Here is a 20186-nt window from a genome sequence, read left to right on the forward strand (position 1 = left end):
TAAAATTAGGTCAGTGTGATTTTATAGTTTTAACACAAATGCACTCTGTATTTTTGTCAAAGATCCAAGCACAGCATCAAATTCAATGTGAACAACAAAAGAAGGAGATGGAAACTGCTAGTAATAGAACAGTGCACCACTTAGAAAGCAGAGTGTCTGAGTTGGAAACTGCCAATAAAGATCTCACAGAAAGAAAATACAAGTCTGAATCTTATGTTCGAGAGCTGAAAGCAAAACTTGCAGGACTTGAAGAGGTAAGAATCTTAGCATCTTGTGGGTGGAGTGTACATGGTTTCATAGAAACATAGAAACGTGATGGGAGAAAAAGACCTTATGGACTAACTGGTCTTCTCATCATACTAACTTCTCAATTTTACAATCCCTGCCACTCCCTCAGAGATCCCTTGAGTGTATCCCATGCTTTCTTGAATTCAGATACTGCCCTCACCTCTGCAGGGAAGACTGTTTCATACATCCACTACTCTCAGGAATGAAATATTTACTTTGATTACTCCTATCTACTTCCTTTCAACCTCATCTCATGACTCCTTATTATAAGGCCTTCTTTCCATTTAAAGAGGCCTGCCTCCTGTGCATAGAAATCTTGGAGGTTTTTTAATCTGATCATATATCTCCTCTATCTCATCTTTCTTCAAGGGTTTAGATCTTTAAGTCAGTCCCCATATACTTTAGAATGAAGACCATTTTAGGAGCAAACCTCTGGATCAACTCCAATAAGTTTATAATCTTTTGTAGCTGCAGCCTCCAGAATTCTACACACTATTCAAAATGAGATCTCATCAGAGACATATACAGGGACAATATCCTTTTCTTTTTTTTTCTGCTGACCATTCCTCTCCCTTTGTACTCAATCACTTTTTTGGGCTTTTGTCATCTTATCCACCTGTTTAGCTACCTTGATCATCAGATATGATGATCACCCCCTGATCCCGTTCCACTTTTGTGCTTAGAAAAATTTCATCCATATAAAATACCGCTCCCTTTCATTTTTTAACCTCAGATGTATAACTGCATTTTTTAGCATTAACTCTCAGCTGCCAGACTCTATAGCGCTTCTCAAATATCGCAAGAACCCATCTCATGACTTCCATGCCTTCTGGCTACCTTCCCTATAGCAGATTTTGATATCATTTCCTAAAAACAATCCCTTCCTGACAATCCTTCCTCATTGCCACTTATGAAAATGTTAAAATTAACCATTCCAAACATTATTTCCTATGGCACATCATTAATAATGCTCCTTTCTTTAGTGTGAACTCCTTTTATCACCACCCTTTTCACCCTCCCACTCAACCATTTTCTAACCCAGTCACTTCAGGGCCCATACCAAGGTTGCTTGCTTTATTCATAAATCTCTTATGTGGAACTGCATCGAAGGCTTTGCTGAAATCTAAATACATTTGCATCAAATGTTGTCCTCTGATCCAACTCTCTTTACACCCAATCAAAGAAATTGATCAAGTTCATTGTAATTCATTGGATTCTAGAAATTGCACGATCCTCTGTTTTAGCCGCAAGTCTACTAGTTTGCTCATCACAATGATCAGACTAACTGACCTGTAGTTCTCATCCTCCTCTTCATGAAAAGGAACCGCATTTGCCCATTGCCAATCCTTTGGAGCTACTCCAAACTGCAAAAAATTATTGAAAAGGTAAGTCTGCAGAGCTGCCAGAACTTCAAGTTTCCATAATATCTTCAGATGTATACCATCTAGCCCCCATCACTTTATCTACTTTAGTACACTCCTAGCAAAGGTACTTTTTTGAAATTTGTTTAGGGTTTATCTCACTTCCAATCCTATTTGTGTTCATTTTATTTGGTCCTATTCCTGGCCCTTCCTCAGTGACTACCGGTGCCATTGGTCGGCCCCTGTGACATAGTGAGGGCAAAGGCTATCGGTGCCATTTTGATTACTGGCAGTCGACAGCCCGAGTGCAGGAGATCGCTCCCGGACCCCCGCTGGACCACCAGGGACTTTTGGCAAGTCTTGTGGGGGACTTTTGGCAAGTCTTGTGGTGCCGGCCATTCATTGCTCCTACCATGTGACAGGGGCTGACCAATGGCACCGGTAGCCCCTGTGACATAGTAAGGTCAAAGGCTATCGGCGCCATTTTGAATACCAGCAGCTGAGGGTGTGAGTGCAGGAGATGGCTCCTGGACCCCCCGCTGGACCACCAGGGAGTTTTGGTAAGTCTTGGGGGGGGGGGGGTCAGGAGGGTGGGGGTTGTAGTTTAGCCGGGAAACGAATACAAATTAACACATGAACGTATCGGGGGCCCCCTTGCCGAATGCAACGTAACTGTCCCACGATGAATACGAATCCCAAATGCAAAGTATGGTGTCCCTCTGCACATCCCTACTGTATAGTATGCCAGTTTAAATGGATGTTTCTAGGTTAACCCCCAGGGCTGCTTCCTTACCTCATAAGCCTTGCAGTTCTGTTGCTTTAATATTTTTTATATAGAGCAACACTCATCCTCCCTCTTTTCCTATTCTGTCCTTCCTGAATAGATTGTGCCCAGTATAACTATATCCCAGTCATGGTTTTTCATGCAACATGTCTCAGTGGACAGCTGCTACATCCAAGTCAGCCTCTCAATCTGGGACTCTATTTCACATATTATAGGCATTAGTATGATTAACTTTCCAGATGTTGCCCTTTTTTTCCCATTTCTATTCAAGTGTTAAATGTTTTACTTACCTGAGGCCTTTGTTCATCCATCCAAGAAGATCCTAATTTAAATCCCTCCTTTGTTCTTCCAACTATTTCCTTTATTCCTCCTCCTCTTCTTTGTTCTTCCTGCTCTGTCAGAATACAGGGCAAGAATCTGACTACTACTACTTGAGTTATTTTACAACTATTTTATATCCCTTTCCCACTCTGAGCTGGAAATTGGAGTGAAAATTCCTCAGCCAGGGATCATACAGCCCCACAACCTTCAGAGTGTTCAGTCATAGTCACTGAGGTGTTGCTGCTGAGCAATGGCAGACGCTTCTCTCTCCCTGGGGGCTGTCGATGTAGCCTCTATTACAGGGACAGGCAATTCCAGTCCTGAAATGCTACAAACAGATCTGTTTTACAGGACATGCACTATGAATATGCATGAGATATATTTGCATAAAGTAGTGGCAGTGCATGCAAATATGCCTAATGCTTATTCATTGTGGATATCCTGAAAACCAGACCTGGTTGTGCTCCTGCAGGACCATAGTTTTTTCTCGATCTGCTCTGCAGTATCACCAGCCGAACCAGGGAGCCGAGTCTTGGTGTGTGAATCAAAGTTGGGTCCCTCTAAATAACAGAGCAGAGCACTGCCGCTGGGTCACCAGGCTATTCTGTAGTCAGGTGTATTAACACATATAGGAATATAGGAATTGACACTGCTACAACCACAAGTGGGGGAGAGGAGGAACTAGCACAACAAAAGCCCTTTGAGCAGAAGAGAGCAAAGGAATCAGCACAACACGGGCTGCTGTAGGAATGACTATTGGTGAGTGAAGAGGGTCCAGCGTAGAAGAAGCTTCTGTGATAGTGCTGATGAGTGGGCAAGGGCTTGCACTGTAAATTAATGGTGGCAAGTTTAACAATATGCAATAACCGATAAAATAGAATGGGTAACTTCTATCGTCTTGCAAGTCCTTTCTAGTTCTGTTTAGTAAAATAAGCTTATGGCCATTTCTTCATCCATTACCATCCTTTTAAACCGTTCATTTTATAGGAGTGCCAGAAGACTAAACAAGAAGTGATTTCTCTGCGAAGAGAGAATTCAGCTCTTGATACTGAATGCCATGAGAAAGAGAAGCTGCTGAACCAGCTAAAAACACGGACAGCTGTCCTCGAGCAAGAAGTGAAGGATAAGGAGATAGTAGTAATGCAAACAGCTGATGTTTGTGGAAGTGCTCAAGAACACAAGGTATGCATATTTACTATTTCTCAGGGGCTCAATTCACCCACATTTTAGACTTAGAAAAATATATGGTAGAAAGATATTTGTGGACATTGATGAATCAAAATAATTGCACCTTTATGACATATACAGGATCTCTGAGCTGCATCTCAAGGAATCTGAATGCACCCTGTTTACAAGGGATTTTAGACCAATACCTGCTTAGACTCAGATTTTTTATGATTTGCTTGACTCACATTTTCCCTTTTGTTTTTTCCCTCCATATGTAGTTACTCTCTTAAAAGCAGCAACATCAATGATTGGGTTTATGAAGTCATTTGATCCTGCACAAGGAGTGATAGTTCTAACTAGAGATGTGAATTGTGTGCCAGATCATCTTAACGATCAGATTCGGCTGGGGGGGGGGGGGGGGGGGGGGGAATCTGATCATTAAGATATGTGAATTGGAATTGTTTCCAATTCCAATTCACATCGCAAATTTTTTTTTTAGGGAGGCCCGCGCCGCTAAAAGAAAAAAACCCCACCCGACCCTTTAAATCGACCCTCCCGACCCCCCCAAAACCTTTTAAAATTACCTGGTGGTCCAGGGGGGCCTCAGGGAGAGGAGAGATCCAGGGGGGCCTTGGGGAGAGATTTCCCGTTCCCAGGCATCAGCTGTTCTAAAAATAAATGGTGCCGATGCCCCTTTGCCCTTACCATGTGACAGGGTATCTGTGCCATTGGCCGGCCCCTGTCACATGGTAGGAGCACTGGATGGCCGGCGGGAGATCGCACCGGGACCCCCCCTCCCCCACTGGTCCACCAGGTAATTTAACATTTTGGGGAAGTTCGGGAGGGTGGGGGAGGGTAAGGAATTGGTTTTAAAGGGTCGGGGTGGGTTTAGGGGTTGTTTTGGTGTGCCGGTTTCCCTGCCCTCCCCCAAATAATTCCCATGCCCTATTTAACGATACAATACAAATGCCCCTGACGATAAATCGGGGGCATTTGTATTGTATCGTCCTAACGATTTAGGACGATTTTAAAATTATCTGACTAATTTTAATCGTTCAAAAACGATTCACATCCCTAGTTTCAACTAAGGGCAATAAGCCAAAACCCTGAACCACATTTCAAACCTCCGGACTGCCTGATTTAAGCAATATCTAAAACAGACATGATGATATAGCATAGGAATCTATGGGAAAAAGGAAAAAAAAGAGACAAATGGAGAAAATAGTCATAAATAGAAGGAAGTTATAGAGAATGCCATTAGTAGTTAGAAAAGACTCGTATAAAAAGAAATCCCCAAGTTACCTGTCCTGCACCCTTTTATAAGGCAGCACTGTAGATTTAAAAGAATTATTCTCATCACAAACAAATCTCTGCATTCCATTTCGTCCTGCAACCCAAGTCCAGTCCATGACATGTGGATTACATCTACCTACAAAGAGATGGAGGTGCAGCACACAATACATTCTCCATGACATCATCACCACTTTATATAGGTGGTACAGCACCGAGAAACTCCAGCAGGTGATAGGACTCGCTGGTGATGCAGCAGAATTTCCAGGACAACTTTGACCTAGCACGGGGCCAGGTCACTGGTATGCTCAGCAGTGTGTGCCCACTTGATTATCTCCCAATCTGAGAGGACTAGATAGAGCTTGAGGGGTGGGCCCTATTCCTTGACTTGCAAAGGAAAAATAAAAGTTTTCTTTTATATTTTGCTGCTGCTGTGGATAGGCTTCTCCAGCCTGTCTCCCCCTTCCCACCCCTATCTATACTCTTTCTACATGTCTCTTTAAAAGCTGATTTAAAAAAAAAAATTAAATGGGAGTTGAAGCAGTCACTTCCATGCAGCAGAATTTGGTAGTCTAGCATTCAGGAACCTCTGGGTAGTGCCAGGGTAAACTTCTTGCAGCAGTGCCACTGTGTGGGTATGTTGAAATGGCCAGGAATGGAGAAGGAGAACAGGAGCCACCACTGTCATGCGTGTGGGGGGAGCAGGTGGTTTGCCTACCCTTCAGGGCCATTGTACTCTGCCTTTGTACGTGTCAGGGAGTGATGGGAGGGTGTTCATTGACCTCCCTGATTGCCCATGCCAGCTCCCTTGCAGCAAGAAAAGGTTTCTACAGCAGCTTGTTGGTCTGATCCAGTGGATGGGGAGGCCCCTCCCAAGTCAGTTCCAGCAGAAACAGTGGTCATTTTAGTGCAGCTTCCCACAGCTTTGTCAGCTCCTTGGCAGCCACATGGCAATATGGAAGATGAGTTTGGGGACCATCTCATCTTAATGTTAGGGAGACAAGGCTATTAGTAAGCCTGATTTAGGGCTACGTGCAAGAACACACAGGTTCCTTGGTTCTTCAGTCATTGTAGGGAGTTTGGCATACAGGGGATAGATGCACTTACCCAGTGTTGTCCTCAGGAGGGACTTCTTCATAGGTTTCCACTATGGCCTCTGGTCCACTGTGTTCTGTACAAGATAGAGGCTGGGAACAATCAAGTAGCCCTTGTGGCATCAGGTTGGCCTTAAAGACTATGGTACGCAGATCTGATATTGTGGGTTGATCTTCCTCTCCATCTCCCAGATATCTAGCAGCTCCTGGTCCAGAGTCCGATTGTTATGGAGATCTTATTCCATTTTGTCTTATGGCTTGGCTTTTGAAAGGTCTAGATCTATCAATTTTCTATGTTTTTTGTAAGCTCTATGTTTCCAACTATCCCAACCTTCCAGAATCTCTGCTTTGGTCCATCGTATAACAGGGTATAACATTATGGAGCAAATAAATGTAGACAACCCCCTAGGTCTTCTGTCTTTATCTCAGATTTTGAGTAGGGAGTGAAGAGGGGAGCATACCATTCCCAATCAGCATCTGAAAGAAAATTGGTCTAAAACATTACTTAATTACCTTATATACTTTTAAAATCCATTTACCTTGTTAAATAGATCTACCTGTAAATTTTTCTCCTCTGCCTGGATGAAAGTACATGCGGATATCCACAGCACATGTACTTTTAGCTGGATTGAGAAGGATATAGTCTGAGAACAAGGAAAACAAAGGTGTGTAGATTTAGATTTTCAAATCTTTTGTGTTTTTTGGAAAATGTTCTCCTGCAAAAAAAAAAAAAAAGCAGGTGCAAAGTTTTTACATACTTGAATCTTTGAAGATCCATGGGTACGATGTACCTAAGGACTTTGCAGCTATGCGGGCTATTTGAAGATTGATATTTCAAATCTTTACATTTTAGCCAAGCTAAATATTTGATTGAATAAGTTGATTGAAAAAAACATAGGTCAAAATATTTAATTTAGTAATAAAAACATTTATTGAGATGCTATAATGTTGCCATGTTTAGACTGCTATTACTTGGCAATTTTATAGCAATACTTAATGTATGCAGGGCTGTACAAAAAAACCATATAAAAGACAGTCTCTGCTCAGCAGAGCTTACTATCTAATCAAGGAAAACATATGATTGGGAACTTCATTTTTTAAGAAAAAAGTTAAAATCAAAAAGGCTGTAAGCAGGCTTGAGAAGAAAAAGTCATGAACATAGTGGTAAACTACAAATTCAAATAGTTTGAAAACAAAAGGGAGGCAGAAGATGGAACGATAGCTGGGCAGGTAGGGTTCATTGAGAGTTTTTTAAGGAGTGATGTGATCACAGCATGTTTGAAGGCAGCAAGAACAGTAGCAATGGAAAGTGATAGATTTGAGGATATGACAGATGGAAGGGATGACAGTGGAGATAGGAACAAGTAGTGAGTTTGGAGGAAAAGATGGGCAACTTCCTCCACTGTGACTTCAGGAAAGGAGGGGAGAGTAGTGGAGGCAAGGGGAGTGTAGAGGAAAGAAGTGGGGGGAGATGGAGGTAGAGTTAACCTGGTTGAGAACAGAGTCAAGTGGGGGAAGGGAAACAAAGGACATTTGAGGAGAGAATTGAGTGTGGTAAAGAGATGTCCAAGGTTGGATGCAAGAGAGTTTGTCAGGTGGATGTAGTAGTCTGGTATGGCAAGTGCAACAGCAGACTGGAAAGAGATTAGCATGAATTGAAATATATGAAGTCTGCATGTGCATAGATCTTTTAGCCAGAAATGTTCTGCAGAGCGGGCACAGGAACATAGGACACAATTTCTTGAGCTGAGCTAAGGCTAGGGTCTGGTGCATACTACAGGATGGGTAAGGGGAGGGGAAAGTGTCCAAAGGAGAGGAAGTATAACGCTGTAAGAAGAAACTGCTTTGTAAACTGACTCAGACAATATAATAGAGGAAAGGAAAGATAAAACTGTACTGGAGAGGATACAAGAGTCGACAGCTTGGAAGTTCCTGAAGGTGTTGGTAGTGATTGGATGAGGCTGTGGGGGAGAGGGATTTAATGTAAAATTTATCAGATGAGGACCTGAGATAGTAAGAACTGAGGTGGAGAAGAATGAAAGACAGCAGTTGGAGGAAAGGACTAGGTCAAGGCACTGGCCGTGCTTGTGAGTAGGGGCAGTTGAGCAGAGTTGGAGATCAAATGAAGAGATTAAAGAATGGAGTTTTGAGGCATAAGAGCTGGAGGAGTCATCAACATGAAGGTTAAAGTCACCAAGAATAAAGGAAGAGGAAGATGGGTCAAGGAAGAAGGAAAGACAGGAATCAAATTTGGTGAGAAAGGAGGAGAGGGATTTATTAGGTGGTTGATAAATGACAGCTATCTGGAGAGAGGTACTGGGGTGAATAGGCATATGAAATGGGCCTCAAATGAAAAAGAGCGGAATTAAAGTGGAAGAACAGTTTGAAAACTTCACGAGGGGAGACAGAAGTAGTCTAACTCCACCACCTCACAGCCTATGTGAGGTGTATGGGAAAACAGATAAACTTCATGATAGAGAGCATCAACTGAAGCAGAGTGCTCAAAAGAAAATCAGGTCTCTGTCAAGGCAAGGAGATGGAGTATGAGAGAGAAAAAGGTCATGAATATAGGCAAGCTTGTTGGAAATAGAGTGGCTATTCCACAGGGAGCATGAGGGAAGGAGAAGGGGAATAGTGATAAGACTGGAGGGGATAATGATTTGATATGCACTGATGGAGTGAAAGTTGCCTTGGAGGGCCAAGGTTTGGACTGATATCCTCAGCTACAGCGAAGGAGAATATGTAGGAAAGGTGTAGGTGAGACAACAGTGACAAGGATGAGATGCTGTCAGAGAGTAAAGCGCTGACTGGATGAAAAGAAAAAAATTGGGGGAAGGCAGATTGGTGTCAGTAGTGGTTTGCAGCAGGGAATAAGGTTGGGGAGGATTAGCATCAGGAAAAGAAAATGTAGTGGAGCCATAGCAAATAAAGGGCCTGATTCATCAAGGCAATTTCCCATAGACACAGAATGGGAGAAAAGCTTTAGTGAATCAGGCAGAAAGAGAGGTCTGCAATCTCCCCAGTACCTGGTCAGCTGCTCGAGGAGCATTGGGAGGGAGCAGCTCAAGTCCGAGGTGGTTTTGTATGGTGACTTCCAGAGTCAACCACGAAGGCAGCTGGGAGAAGTATGCAGTTGGGCTGCAAGCCTCCCCAGTATCAGTTTAGAGAAGCAGAATCAATTTTGTAATCCTACTGGAAATGAAAGGTTCCTGCTTTTTCCAGAGGCTCTAGGGAACAAAAATGTTCTCCTTTGCATTCCATATAAAACTTAAGGTTATGAAGTAAGTTTTTATATAGTGAACAAGAGCTGTCTGTCTTGGTAGTTTGGTGCCTCAGAGAAAATTTAGGAATGTTTATGACTGCATAGTGAAATAATGTTATTCTTTGATCCCGCAATACAATAAAGCACCATGCTGACAAAACTAGTCCCGTAGACACTAGCTGGACAATATTTGAAATGATAAAAAAAAAACCCCCAAATTGACAGCATATAAAATCATAAAACCAGCTATCTTAACTTAAGCCCTGCAAAACAGTTTACTCAACAGGAAAGCTTGTTTTTTGTCTCTTATTTACTTAGTGGTGAAAGCCAAGTCATAGCTGTATTAGTGCTGAGATTTTATATTTTGATACTTCAGTTGCAATATTTATTGATATGTTCTTAATATTTGGATTGTTTAATGGAAGCATCTTCCCCTATTTTATAGGTCATTGCTGGGTATGTGTGTTAGTTTTAGTTTGCCTGTAGTTTTTATTTGCTGTTTTACTATGGTATGTCATGTTCTATTTTATGACGATACAGTTTATGGTTTGTAATCTACCTTATGCAATTCTTGGGAAGTTAGAGAAGAAAATATACTAACATTATATTGCATCACAATACAGACAGTAACTGCTGTCTTTTTTCAGTAAGAGAAGGGTATACCATTGACAAAAGGGAATAATCAATCAGCTTATTTTTTTCTTACCCTACAATTAAAGCAACATTGGTCTTGCTCCACTGGAGACGGTGGTGCCTTGCAGTGTGGTGTTTAAGCTGCATAATCAGTCACTAGCGGGGAAAAAGGGTGTGTGTGTTTGTGTTTGTCTCTGAGGTGCAGGGCAATATACAATACCATTATGGTCTTAATGTACTAAAAGGTTTTTCCTGTTTGTCTGTGGGAAGAAAGCTTAATACATCTGACCCTGCTCGTAAGGGAACACGTTCTGCATTGTCAGTTTCCAATTGAGCTGTGTTGAAATGCTGTTGATCAATTGCAACTTTTATGTATTTATTAAAGTAATCCATTTGTGAATGCAATCTGTCTTTCAGAGAAAGCTAGAAGGATCGTTAGAGCAGAAACGGGTTCAAATTGTAAAACTAGAAACAACCGTGAAGTCTCTTTCAGAAGAGCTTCTGAAAGTAAGTAGTTTTGATGAATAACTGTATATTGTTGGTGGTGTTGTGTTGGTGGTTATTTATGATATGTCCTATTTTCAAAAGGCAAATGAAATTATCAAAAAACTGCAAACAGACCTGAAGAAATTAATGGAGAAAATAAAGCTAAAAAATGCAGTGACCATGCAACAGGAGAAACTGCTGGGAGAAAAGGAACAAGCAATGCAGAAGGAGAAACTAGAACTTGCTAATGTAAAACAGGCACTTCAGCAAAAGGAGGTGGAGGTAAGGCACCAAGGATCAGATTTAAGGGGTGGACAATAAAGCTACAAAAAACAATCTGCATGGTTTAGAAATAATGCATCTTTTGTTCAAGAATTGAATTCCTGCTCTTTTGTGATAGACAAACTTCTACACATTTGCATGTAAACAAAAACTTGCACAGAAAGAACTTGGGGATTTTCTGTCTAAGAGAGAAAGATAAAGTTTTGTCTCAATTCCCACAGTGGTTTTATGAAACTTTTTTTCTTTACTTTCACAATATTTTCTGTGGAATATGGGCTTGAAATGAACCAGTATGGCTTTCCATAGCTAGCAAAACAGGGAGCTAGAGAAGGAAGCAGAAGGCAGTAGCCCCAGGAGAGAGCAGACTAGAAGCAGCAGTCCACCCTGTAAAACAGAAGGAGAAGGTCAGAACACAAGATCTAGAGAAAATCCTGGATCTGCACCCTAGAGAAGAAGGGAGGAGCTGTGAGAGATGAGCCCTGCTTGCCTTTTTGGACTGCGGTTGCCATAATTGAAAAATGGAAAAAAATGGCCAGATAACCAGACCCCCACCCAACACGCACTTCATCTCGGTCTCCTCCAGAGAGTCCCCTGCCCCATCCACCCTCACTGCAGACCAGCCCTACATCCAACTGTGGAGAGGGTTGCGGCAATTGGCTAGGAAGTTGTGCAGACCATAAAGCAATATAAATAATCTAGGTTGTAAGAACTTGGGTTGCATTTTCTGAAGTCTAAACAATTTCAGATGATATATGGAGGCACATGGGTCCTACAAAGGAAGATAGAGTAACAGAGATATGAGGAAGATATAAAGGCAAAGAAAATATGTAGTGGTGAGATCAATGGTGAAAGATGTCAGAGAGATGAAAAGATGGAAAAAGGAAGAAATATGGAAAAGCAAAATGGAGAGAAGACATAAGAAAAGAAACAGGGGAAAGACTAAGCAGGGACAGCTCTAGGCTAATCAGCGCCCTGTGCAGAAACTCCACCACCAGCAGCTTTACTCTTGCTTTCCATCCTCCACATCTGCCCTAGGGCTGGACTAAGACATTTGGATGCCCCAGACAGGCTGCTAATTTGATTTCCCGGTGGCCCAGCCAGGTCCCTTGCACAGCGGCCCACAATCCCAAATTAAGAACATAAGAAAATGCCATACTGGGTCAGACCAAGGGTCCATCAAGCCCAGCATCCTGTTTCCAACAGTGGCCAAACCAGGCCATAAGAACCTGGCAATTTCCCAAACACTAAGAAGATCCCATGCTACTAATGCCAGTAATAGCAGTGGCTGTTCCCTAAGTCAACTTGATTAATAGCAGTTAATGGACTTCTTCTCCAAGAACTTATCCAAGCCTTTTTTAAACCCAGCTACACTAACTGCACTAACCACATCCTCTGGCAACAAATTCCAGAGTTTAATTGTGCGTTGAGTAAAAAAGAACTTTCTCCGATTAGTTTTAAATGTGCCCCATGCTAACTTCATGGAGTGCCCCCTAGTCTTTCTACTATCCGAAAGAGTAAATAACCAATTTACATCTACCCGTTCTAGACCTCTCATGATTTTAAACATCTATCATATCCCCCCTCAGCCGTCTCTTCTCCAAGCTGAAAAGTCCTAACCTCTTTAGTCTTTCCTCATAGGGGAGCTGTTCCATTCCCCTTATTTTGAAATTAAAGAACCCAATTCAGCCTGAAGAAGTGCGCACAGGAGTTCTGCTGTGGAGATGTGAATGCCTCCTGCCCTCCTGCTGGCTCTAGCAGTGCCTCTGGCAGCTCTCAGCTGCGCTCATTTGGCTATTAGTGGCATCCAGATGCTTCCAGAGAGGTGCTACAAGGAGGCAGGAGTAGGGTGGCAGTGATACTCAGCCAAACGCAAAGCCAGGTGGAGAAGCTAACAAGAGTCGCTTAAACATGCATTGCAGACGTTCTCCTGACAGCACGAAGCAACTCAGCACTCCTTATAAATTGGAGGCCCAGGCACCTGCCTGGCTAGGCTGACCATTAATCCAGCCCTACCTGGCCCGACTGTCAGGAGAGCAGTACTGTAGACCACAAACCTCTGAACACTGTTTCCTTTGATTGGCCCCTCTCACTCTCCCATGTGGGTGAGGGAAGTGTCAGTGGCAAGAAGCAGAACTTAGAAGCCCTAAATTTCCAGCACGGCTCTCTTGTTGGCAGGGGCAGCCAGAAACACTTGACTCCATGAGCCCTTAGCAGAAAGTCTTCATCAACCTGCAGGCCTTCTAAAAGAAGTGCAGCTCTTCTTTAATGCAGCTGCTGCATCAGGAGAGGACACTGGTACCCCCTGGTACTGGGCGCCCTGTGCAACTGCACAGATTGCGCACACACAAGCCAACCCTGAGACTAAGAACAGAATGAAGAATTCATTTATTTTCTACCTTTTGTTGCCTGAGCTTGATTTAGATACTATTATTCAGGCCTGTGCAATAAGGTGTGGTCAGCAGAGCGCACAGAATAACCTCCAGTTATGTGCATGGTTTTTTGTGCACAAACTTTACTGCTGATGCAGCAAAGAGTTGTGCATACAAAAATGTGTGCTTAGATCTGTGCATATTCATTATCTCCCTCTCATGCAAATACCATGCTAATGAAGGCATTAGATATTACTCCCCAATGTTTTCTTGGTGCTTGGAACGTCTGGTCTTGAGGTGGAGGGAAGTTTTCAGGGCTAAGGTTTAATCTATGAGTGGAAGCTGGAGTTCCGGTGCTGGGACTGTAGTCCGGATTTTATGCACAGAAAACATATTTTTGTGTGCACAAAGCATATTTTCTGCACATAAATCCCAAGTACAGGTCCCGACGCTCATTAAGAGAACAAAAGTTATCCGCACAGTAAAAGATATGCTCCTCATTGAAGCAAGGAGCACAGAAAATATGCTCCTAACTCTCTTCTCCTAACTATGTGCAGAACACATTATTTATGTGCAAAAATCATACTTTATGTGTGGGAAACATGATTTTTGCACATAAACAGTTTTCTGGAAAGGAATACGATGAGCGAGGTTATCAAATTTACGTATCAAACAAATTATTCAGAGTAGTTAAATTAGAAGTGGATTGTGATACGTTACAGGAGGACCTTGCAAGACTGGAAGATTGGCATTCAATTGGCAGATGAAATTTAATGTGGACAAGTGCAAGGTGTTGCATATAGGGAAAAATAACCCTTGCTGTAGTTACTTGATGTTAGGTTCCATATTAGGAGCTACCACCCAGGAAAAAGATCTAGGCATCTTAGTGGATAATACTTTGAAATGTTGGCTCAGTGTGCTGCAGCAGTCAAAAAAGCAAACAGAATGTTAGGAATTATTAGAAAGGGAATGCATAATAATGCCTCTGTATCGCTCCATGGTGAGATCACACCTTGAATACTGTGTACAATTCTGGTCGCCGCATTTCAAAAAAATAGAATTGCAATGGAGAAGGTACAGAGAAGGGCAACCAAAATGATAAAGGGAATGGAACAGCTCCCCTATGAGGAAAGGCTGAAGAAGTTAGGGCTCTTCAGCTTGAAGAAGAGACGACTGAGGGGGGAGATATGATAAAGGTCTTTAAGATCATGAGAGGTCTTGAACGAGAAGATGTGAATTGGTTATTTTTACTTTCGGATAATAGAAGAACCAGGGGGCATTCCATGAAGTTAGCAAGTAGCACATTTAAGAATAATCAGAGAAAATTCTTTTTCACTCAATGCACAATAAAGCTCTGGAATTTGTTGCCAGGGGATGTCGTTAGTGTAGCTGGGTTCAAAAAAGGTTTGGATTAGTTCTTGGAGGAGAAGTCCATTAATGGCTATTAATCAAGTTGACTTAGGGAATAGCCACTGCTATTAATTGCATCAGTAGCATGGGATCTTCTTGGTGTTTGGGTACTTGCCAGGTTCTTGTGGCCTGGTTTGGCCTCTATTGGAAGCAGGATGCTGGGCTTGATGGACCCTTGGTCTGACCCAGCATGGCAATTTCTTATGTTCATAAAATGATTTATGTGCATAAATTATTTTGCTATGCTCTAAGCCTTTTCTGGTTTATGCACATTTTTAACTCCCAATGCATTAGCATACTATTAGCTTATTGGGAGTTAATAATACATCAGCTTATGCATTTAAGAAATTGTGTGCTTATTTTCAGCACAGTTTTAATGCTCAATATTTCGCTTCAGCCCCATTGCTAGTAGTAGTTCAGAATCTAGTATAGCAATTGTTCTTTACGTGGAAACTCATTCAATGGAATTTTGCTACAACAGAAATATTGTTTTGGGATCTGGATTTGATATATGGAATGCGGTTGCAATAGAGGAATATATTTTCCAGCATGCTTCCTGTATTGCCCAGCTTCTTGCAGGCAGCTTCCTGTTCTGCACAGAGAGACAAAGCCTGCTACAGTCCAGAGCCATTTTAAACAGTTCCTTCAGTCACATAGTAACCACGGCAGAAAAAGACCAAATGGTCCATCCAGTCTGCCCAGAAGGTTAGCCCCCAAGCTTTGTATTAAGGGTAGTAATATTTAAAATCAAAACCAAGCAACTGTCAAACCCATAGCCAAAATAACTGCTAGCAATATTTTTATGAAGTGAGCAACTCTTCATAATTCAGACCTGAGCTTTTTTTTTTTTTTCATAATGTCTGTCTATCAGTATCCCAGACCATAAAATTTGGGACCCAGCACTGGCAGTCATCTGAATTCAATTCCCTTTTTCCCGCCACCTTTCATCCCTCACTGATGAAGCAGAGAGTGATGTTGCAGTTGTGTCAAAAGAATCAATGCTAATTGGTTAAGGATGAAAATCCCCATGCCCTCTACTAAGGAAGCAACTGCCGCTCCATGCAGGTTACACAGTTTACTACAGATTTATTTCAGTAATAGCCTGGGACAAAAAGCCTGCTGCACTTCATAGCCTCTGTCTGCATTCTGCCCCATCCTGTTGGAAATGAACAAAAGAAAAGTAAATGGAGATGTTTGGAAACATTCATTATTTGGAAGTAAGAGCAGGGGTGTCATTAGAGATAGAAAAAGTATTACTGAGGGTATGAAAATGCAAGTTTTATGATGCTTTGAAATATGCTGAAAAATGGCCTAAACATCAAAGGCATGAGGGCTTCTAACATCCACCAGTGGACCAATCCATGAAAACAAAGGCAAAATAAAAGCCCATTCTCAAGCCAGCAACACTTTTTTATTTTATTTAACATGTTTTTAGGTAATTTTTCAAGAACTGCAAAGAGATAATACAGCATGGAATAAAAAGAATCAGATTTGAAATATACAATAACAATAATCATAAATATACAATAACAATAATCATAAATATACATAATTACAATTCAATAAAATCCCTACCCATTTAATAAATATAACCCTAAAAACATTAAAAAAAATAAAAACTATACAATCATCAATAAAATAAATACTAAGATTAACATCAAGTTAATCAACAAAATTACAGCCTTTATCAAACCTCCCCATCATAACATGAAGCCCCTCTTTAACTGTTAAGATGTCTCATCTTAGCACCAATGTCATGAAAAATATGGAAAGATTGAATGTTCGAAGATCAGAACCCATGTAATGTCCCTGTATGTACATTGATAATCCAGGAGAAGGCAATGAAGTTTGTGTGAAGGCTTACTGTTTAAGCAGATAGCTCTGAAAAGGAAATGTCTACTGCCAGTAAACAGTAGTTTGAGATATTTAAAAGGTGACATGATTTGTGCAAAACAGCTGTGTTAAGATGATGAGGATGATTCACAGGTTGAGGCAGATGATCCACAGGATAACTCTGATCCATAGAAAGAGAAAGATGATCCTAAGAATGAAACAGAAGAGGGAAGTTGATACAACAGAAGAGGTAGATTATCCTGAGGATGAGACCGAAGAAAGTAGGGCTCTAAAAATGAGGATGATCTCACTGACCCTCATTTTCTAAAAGCTATTGCTTGCATGATGAGATCACCAACTTGCATTCCCATTCATAAGTTTGGTATTTCAAGGAAATTTGTGTGGGGAGACCTGCGGTGTCCTCAATGTTGAGTTGGAAAAAAATAGATGCATTGATATGGGGTTTTCTGTACCATTGAGCTGCTTCTGGATGGCATCAGGTGCAGTAGCAGGCCTCTCTAGGAGTAGCCAAAGAAAGCTATATAACCTAGGTAAAGTTTGGTGGGGACAGGAATTCAAAGGAATTTCTGAGGAGCCTCAGGATATAGGAGACTGGAGGGAAGAAGCTTCTGGGCTGGGAGGACTGGGATCCTCCACATTGGATGTGGGCCTTTCACAGGCTTTTCCCTTCAAGCGAAAGCCTGAAGTCTAGAGTGATGGTGTTTCCTTCCTCAGAGGAAATGGCTGGGGAACTGGAGACAATGAAGAAGGAAATATGAAAGGAGTATTGGAGTGTGGAGCATTCCAAAGAAGTCCTTAGCAGTGGTGGAGAAAATGGCACAGAACCAGTATGCAGACAATGCTTGGGGCCTATGATGTGAGTGCCTCAGTTGGAAGAACTCTGAAGAGTTTGTGAGAAAAAAGTCTATTACTTGGGGGGGAGGTGGGTGGTCAGTTAGTTACTCCAAGAAGTGTATTAAGGATATGAGCCCCATGTCCCACCTGGAATTTAATTGAAGGAGTGAGGAGGGAATCTAGGGGTGTTACCATATATTCCTGTGGTCAGCAGATTTGGAGAAGTAATTGGGAGTATTTTGGGGATGTGAACCTTGCCTTCCTCCTGGTAGCTCATTAAAGGTGGAAGATGAGGAAGGGTGTATAAACAGTGTTCTAAATTTGGGGTACCTGTCTGAGTTATAACCTGTCCTGTATCTTGACCGTGAATCCTGTGAACTCTGAGTTATTCAGTCATCTTATTCTACCCTCTGCATGTTGTTTATGGCTGCTGAGTTGAGAGTGCGAATGCTACCTTGGTGTGGCACATGTATGTGGGAGGGTACTGTAACAACAAGCAACAAGTGGAAGAGAGGTGGGGGGGGGGTCCCTGTCCAGATCAAGAGCCAACTACTTCACTGCCTCTAGCCAAGGTCCACATCATCATCTGAATGACCCAAATTGTTGAACCCAAAAAATCCTGAGAGTCCAAAAGTGTCAGAATTTTTCATCATCATCTTATGTGCTCCAAGTGGGGTTATACATCAAAATACATCTCCAAGTTTATAATGAGAGATGTTGGGAAAATCATCTGTCTGAGAGGCAGAATGGGAAGGAGAACGGAAATTATGCAGAAAGGAGATGGAAGAGTGGGGGGGGATTAGAGTAATCGCAAGTCACAGGAAAATATTCCTGTAGGTACGATTAGCCTTTTGAGAACTGTATGGAAAATTACAGGAAATCAATGCTTTGAGCTAAAATGCACAATTTCAAAATGTTACAAATAGAGGGCAATTTTCAAAAGAAAAGTGTGTCCTTCCCTTTCTGAAAATTAGCAGCCACAGAGCATGCGAGCTGAAAGTGGCTGCATGTTTTGCTGCTGCTGTTTGTGTGGGTGACCAAAGAGGAGCATAACGGTATGCGTATGTCTGAAGAAATGGCCAGCATGTGCACGGTTTTAATCTCTAGAGCCGGCCACCTATGCAACCCGGCTAAAAGTCAGCACACTGTGAAGGCCTCCGTGGACTTTATGTTGGGGAAGGGGGAGGCAGGCTCGGCCAAGCTGTTTACCTAGGTAACTAGCTTTGAGAATTATGCTTCATTTGCCTTTGCAGGCTTTTTAGTACATTTCTTGCCCTGATTTGGGTGATCTTTAAATCTGGCTCTTGTTCTTGAAAGTAGAGATGGGTAGATTTTTGTTTCCCCCCTCCCCCTCCCAAAAAAGTACCCTGTTAATTTTTACTGTAATCCATTCGATCCAAAGGCTATGCCATCTCTTGTGGTGATTTTTTTTTTTTAATTTAATTTGGGTTGCATGAAGCCATTTATACTAAATGCAAACCTTATCAAGCATATAAGCTTTTCTTGCAAAAATTGATGATCAGCAGCTTGCTATGCCATCAAAAGCTTAATTGCTCTTTTAAATTTGCATGGTCAAAGATTGCTCTGAAACTCTGAGGTTGCATAATGTGTTTTTCAGGTGCCTTGCATGCATTCCATTTCATGGCAACAACTTAAATGTGTGACACTTTTGAATGTATGCTATTTCTAACATTTGCAAAGATGATTCATACATGATCTACCATGAATACTTTTCTCAGGCCTTAAAGTTACAAGAGCAGCTGGATATCACTGTTCAGAAATTGGAAGAAAGCAAACAGCTGTTGAAAACGAATGAGAATGGTAAGCAGAGTCCAGGCATACTTTAAAGTGGAAATATTGACTGCAGTGAGGCAACCATTTCAGCTCCAAAGCACTTATTTTCCTTGGTACATTTCGTTTTGCTTGCTTTCCAGCACTTCATGAAGAAGTGCAAGCCTTCCAGTTTCCAGCTTAAAGTTACAGTTGGTATGTTCAGTACCAAACCAACCAGTAATGTGCTCGGATTTATAGAAGTTAATGGGGCTGATAAAGGTATTGCATGTTTTTAGGAGGATTACTTGCAATATGTGTTCTTTGGTTTTTTTAACCTTTATTTTCATTATCAATTATTTATTTTAACATTTCTCATTCTCTTGTTCCCAATCGACGACTTTACTTTAAGGTTACTTTGTCTCCTGCTTTAGAAGAGACACTTCTCTTATTTGCTTACATTAACAAAAGGTATTATTTTGTTGTTCATTTTAACCTGAAAGTTCCCATATTCAAGTGCATTAATTTGGTATATTGGAACACTTTTTGCTTTGGTGCACACAATTTTCCTCATCAGTAGTTTTAAGTGTTAGCTTAAATGGCACTCTAGTCAGCTGAAATTGTTCACTAGGTAGTTGCAATTAAAGAAATGTGTTTCTGGTTTTTAAGCTTATATTGGGTATTGCATTATGATGATATCCCCAAACCAACTTTCTTGATTACAGAGGAGCACATCATCTTTCTTTCTCAACCCCCCCTTCCCAACAAGAATTCCGTATTTTTCTTACCTTGTTTTAAGTATAGTGAAGATGAAGCATTTTTTGCTTTGATTTGATTGGGTCAGTCTCGAGAGGATTTCCAGAGTAGATTATGAGTATTTATATAGCTCAGTAAAGTAAATTTGGACAAGAGGTGGGAAGGGGAGAACTAGTTTATGAAAAATTTTAGAAAGTATTTTTTTTTTGGAGATTAGGAGACTGT

General features: G+C 41.5%; 1 protein-coding gene across 12 annotated transcripts in view; it reads left to right on the plus strand.

Moving 5' to 3' along the window:
• Window positions 1-20186, plus strand: part of LOC115099952 (spindle assembly abnormal protein 6 homolog) — a 311055-nt gene that overhangs the window by 144352 nt on the left and 146517 nt on the right. For all 12 annotated transcript variants that reach the window (XM_029618040.1, XM_029618030.1, XM_029618093.1 and 9 more), the window contains 5 exons: window positions 63-254; window positions 3742-3936; window positions 10618-10707; window positions 10789-10968; window positions 19175-19256. In XM_029618040.1, the coding sequence (XP_029473900.1) occupies window positions 63-254; window positions 3742-3936; window positions 10618-10707; window positions 10789-10968; window positions 19175-19256 (739 nt within the window). The remainder of the gene's footprint in view (window positions 1-62; window positions 255-3741; window positions 3937-10617; window positions 10708-10788; window positions 10969-19174; window positions 19257-20186) is intronic.

Source organism: Rhinatrema bivittatum, chromosome 1, assembly GCF_901001135.1.
Source record: "Rhinatrema bivittatum chromosome 1, aRhiBiv1.1, whole genome shotgun sequence".
NCBI classification, from domain to species: domain Eukaryota; kingdom Metazoa; phylum Chordata; class Amphibia; order Gymnophiona; family Rhinatrematidae; genus Rhinatrema; species Rhinatrema bivittatum.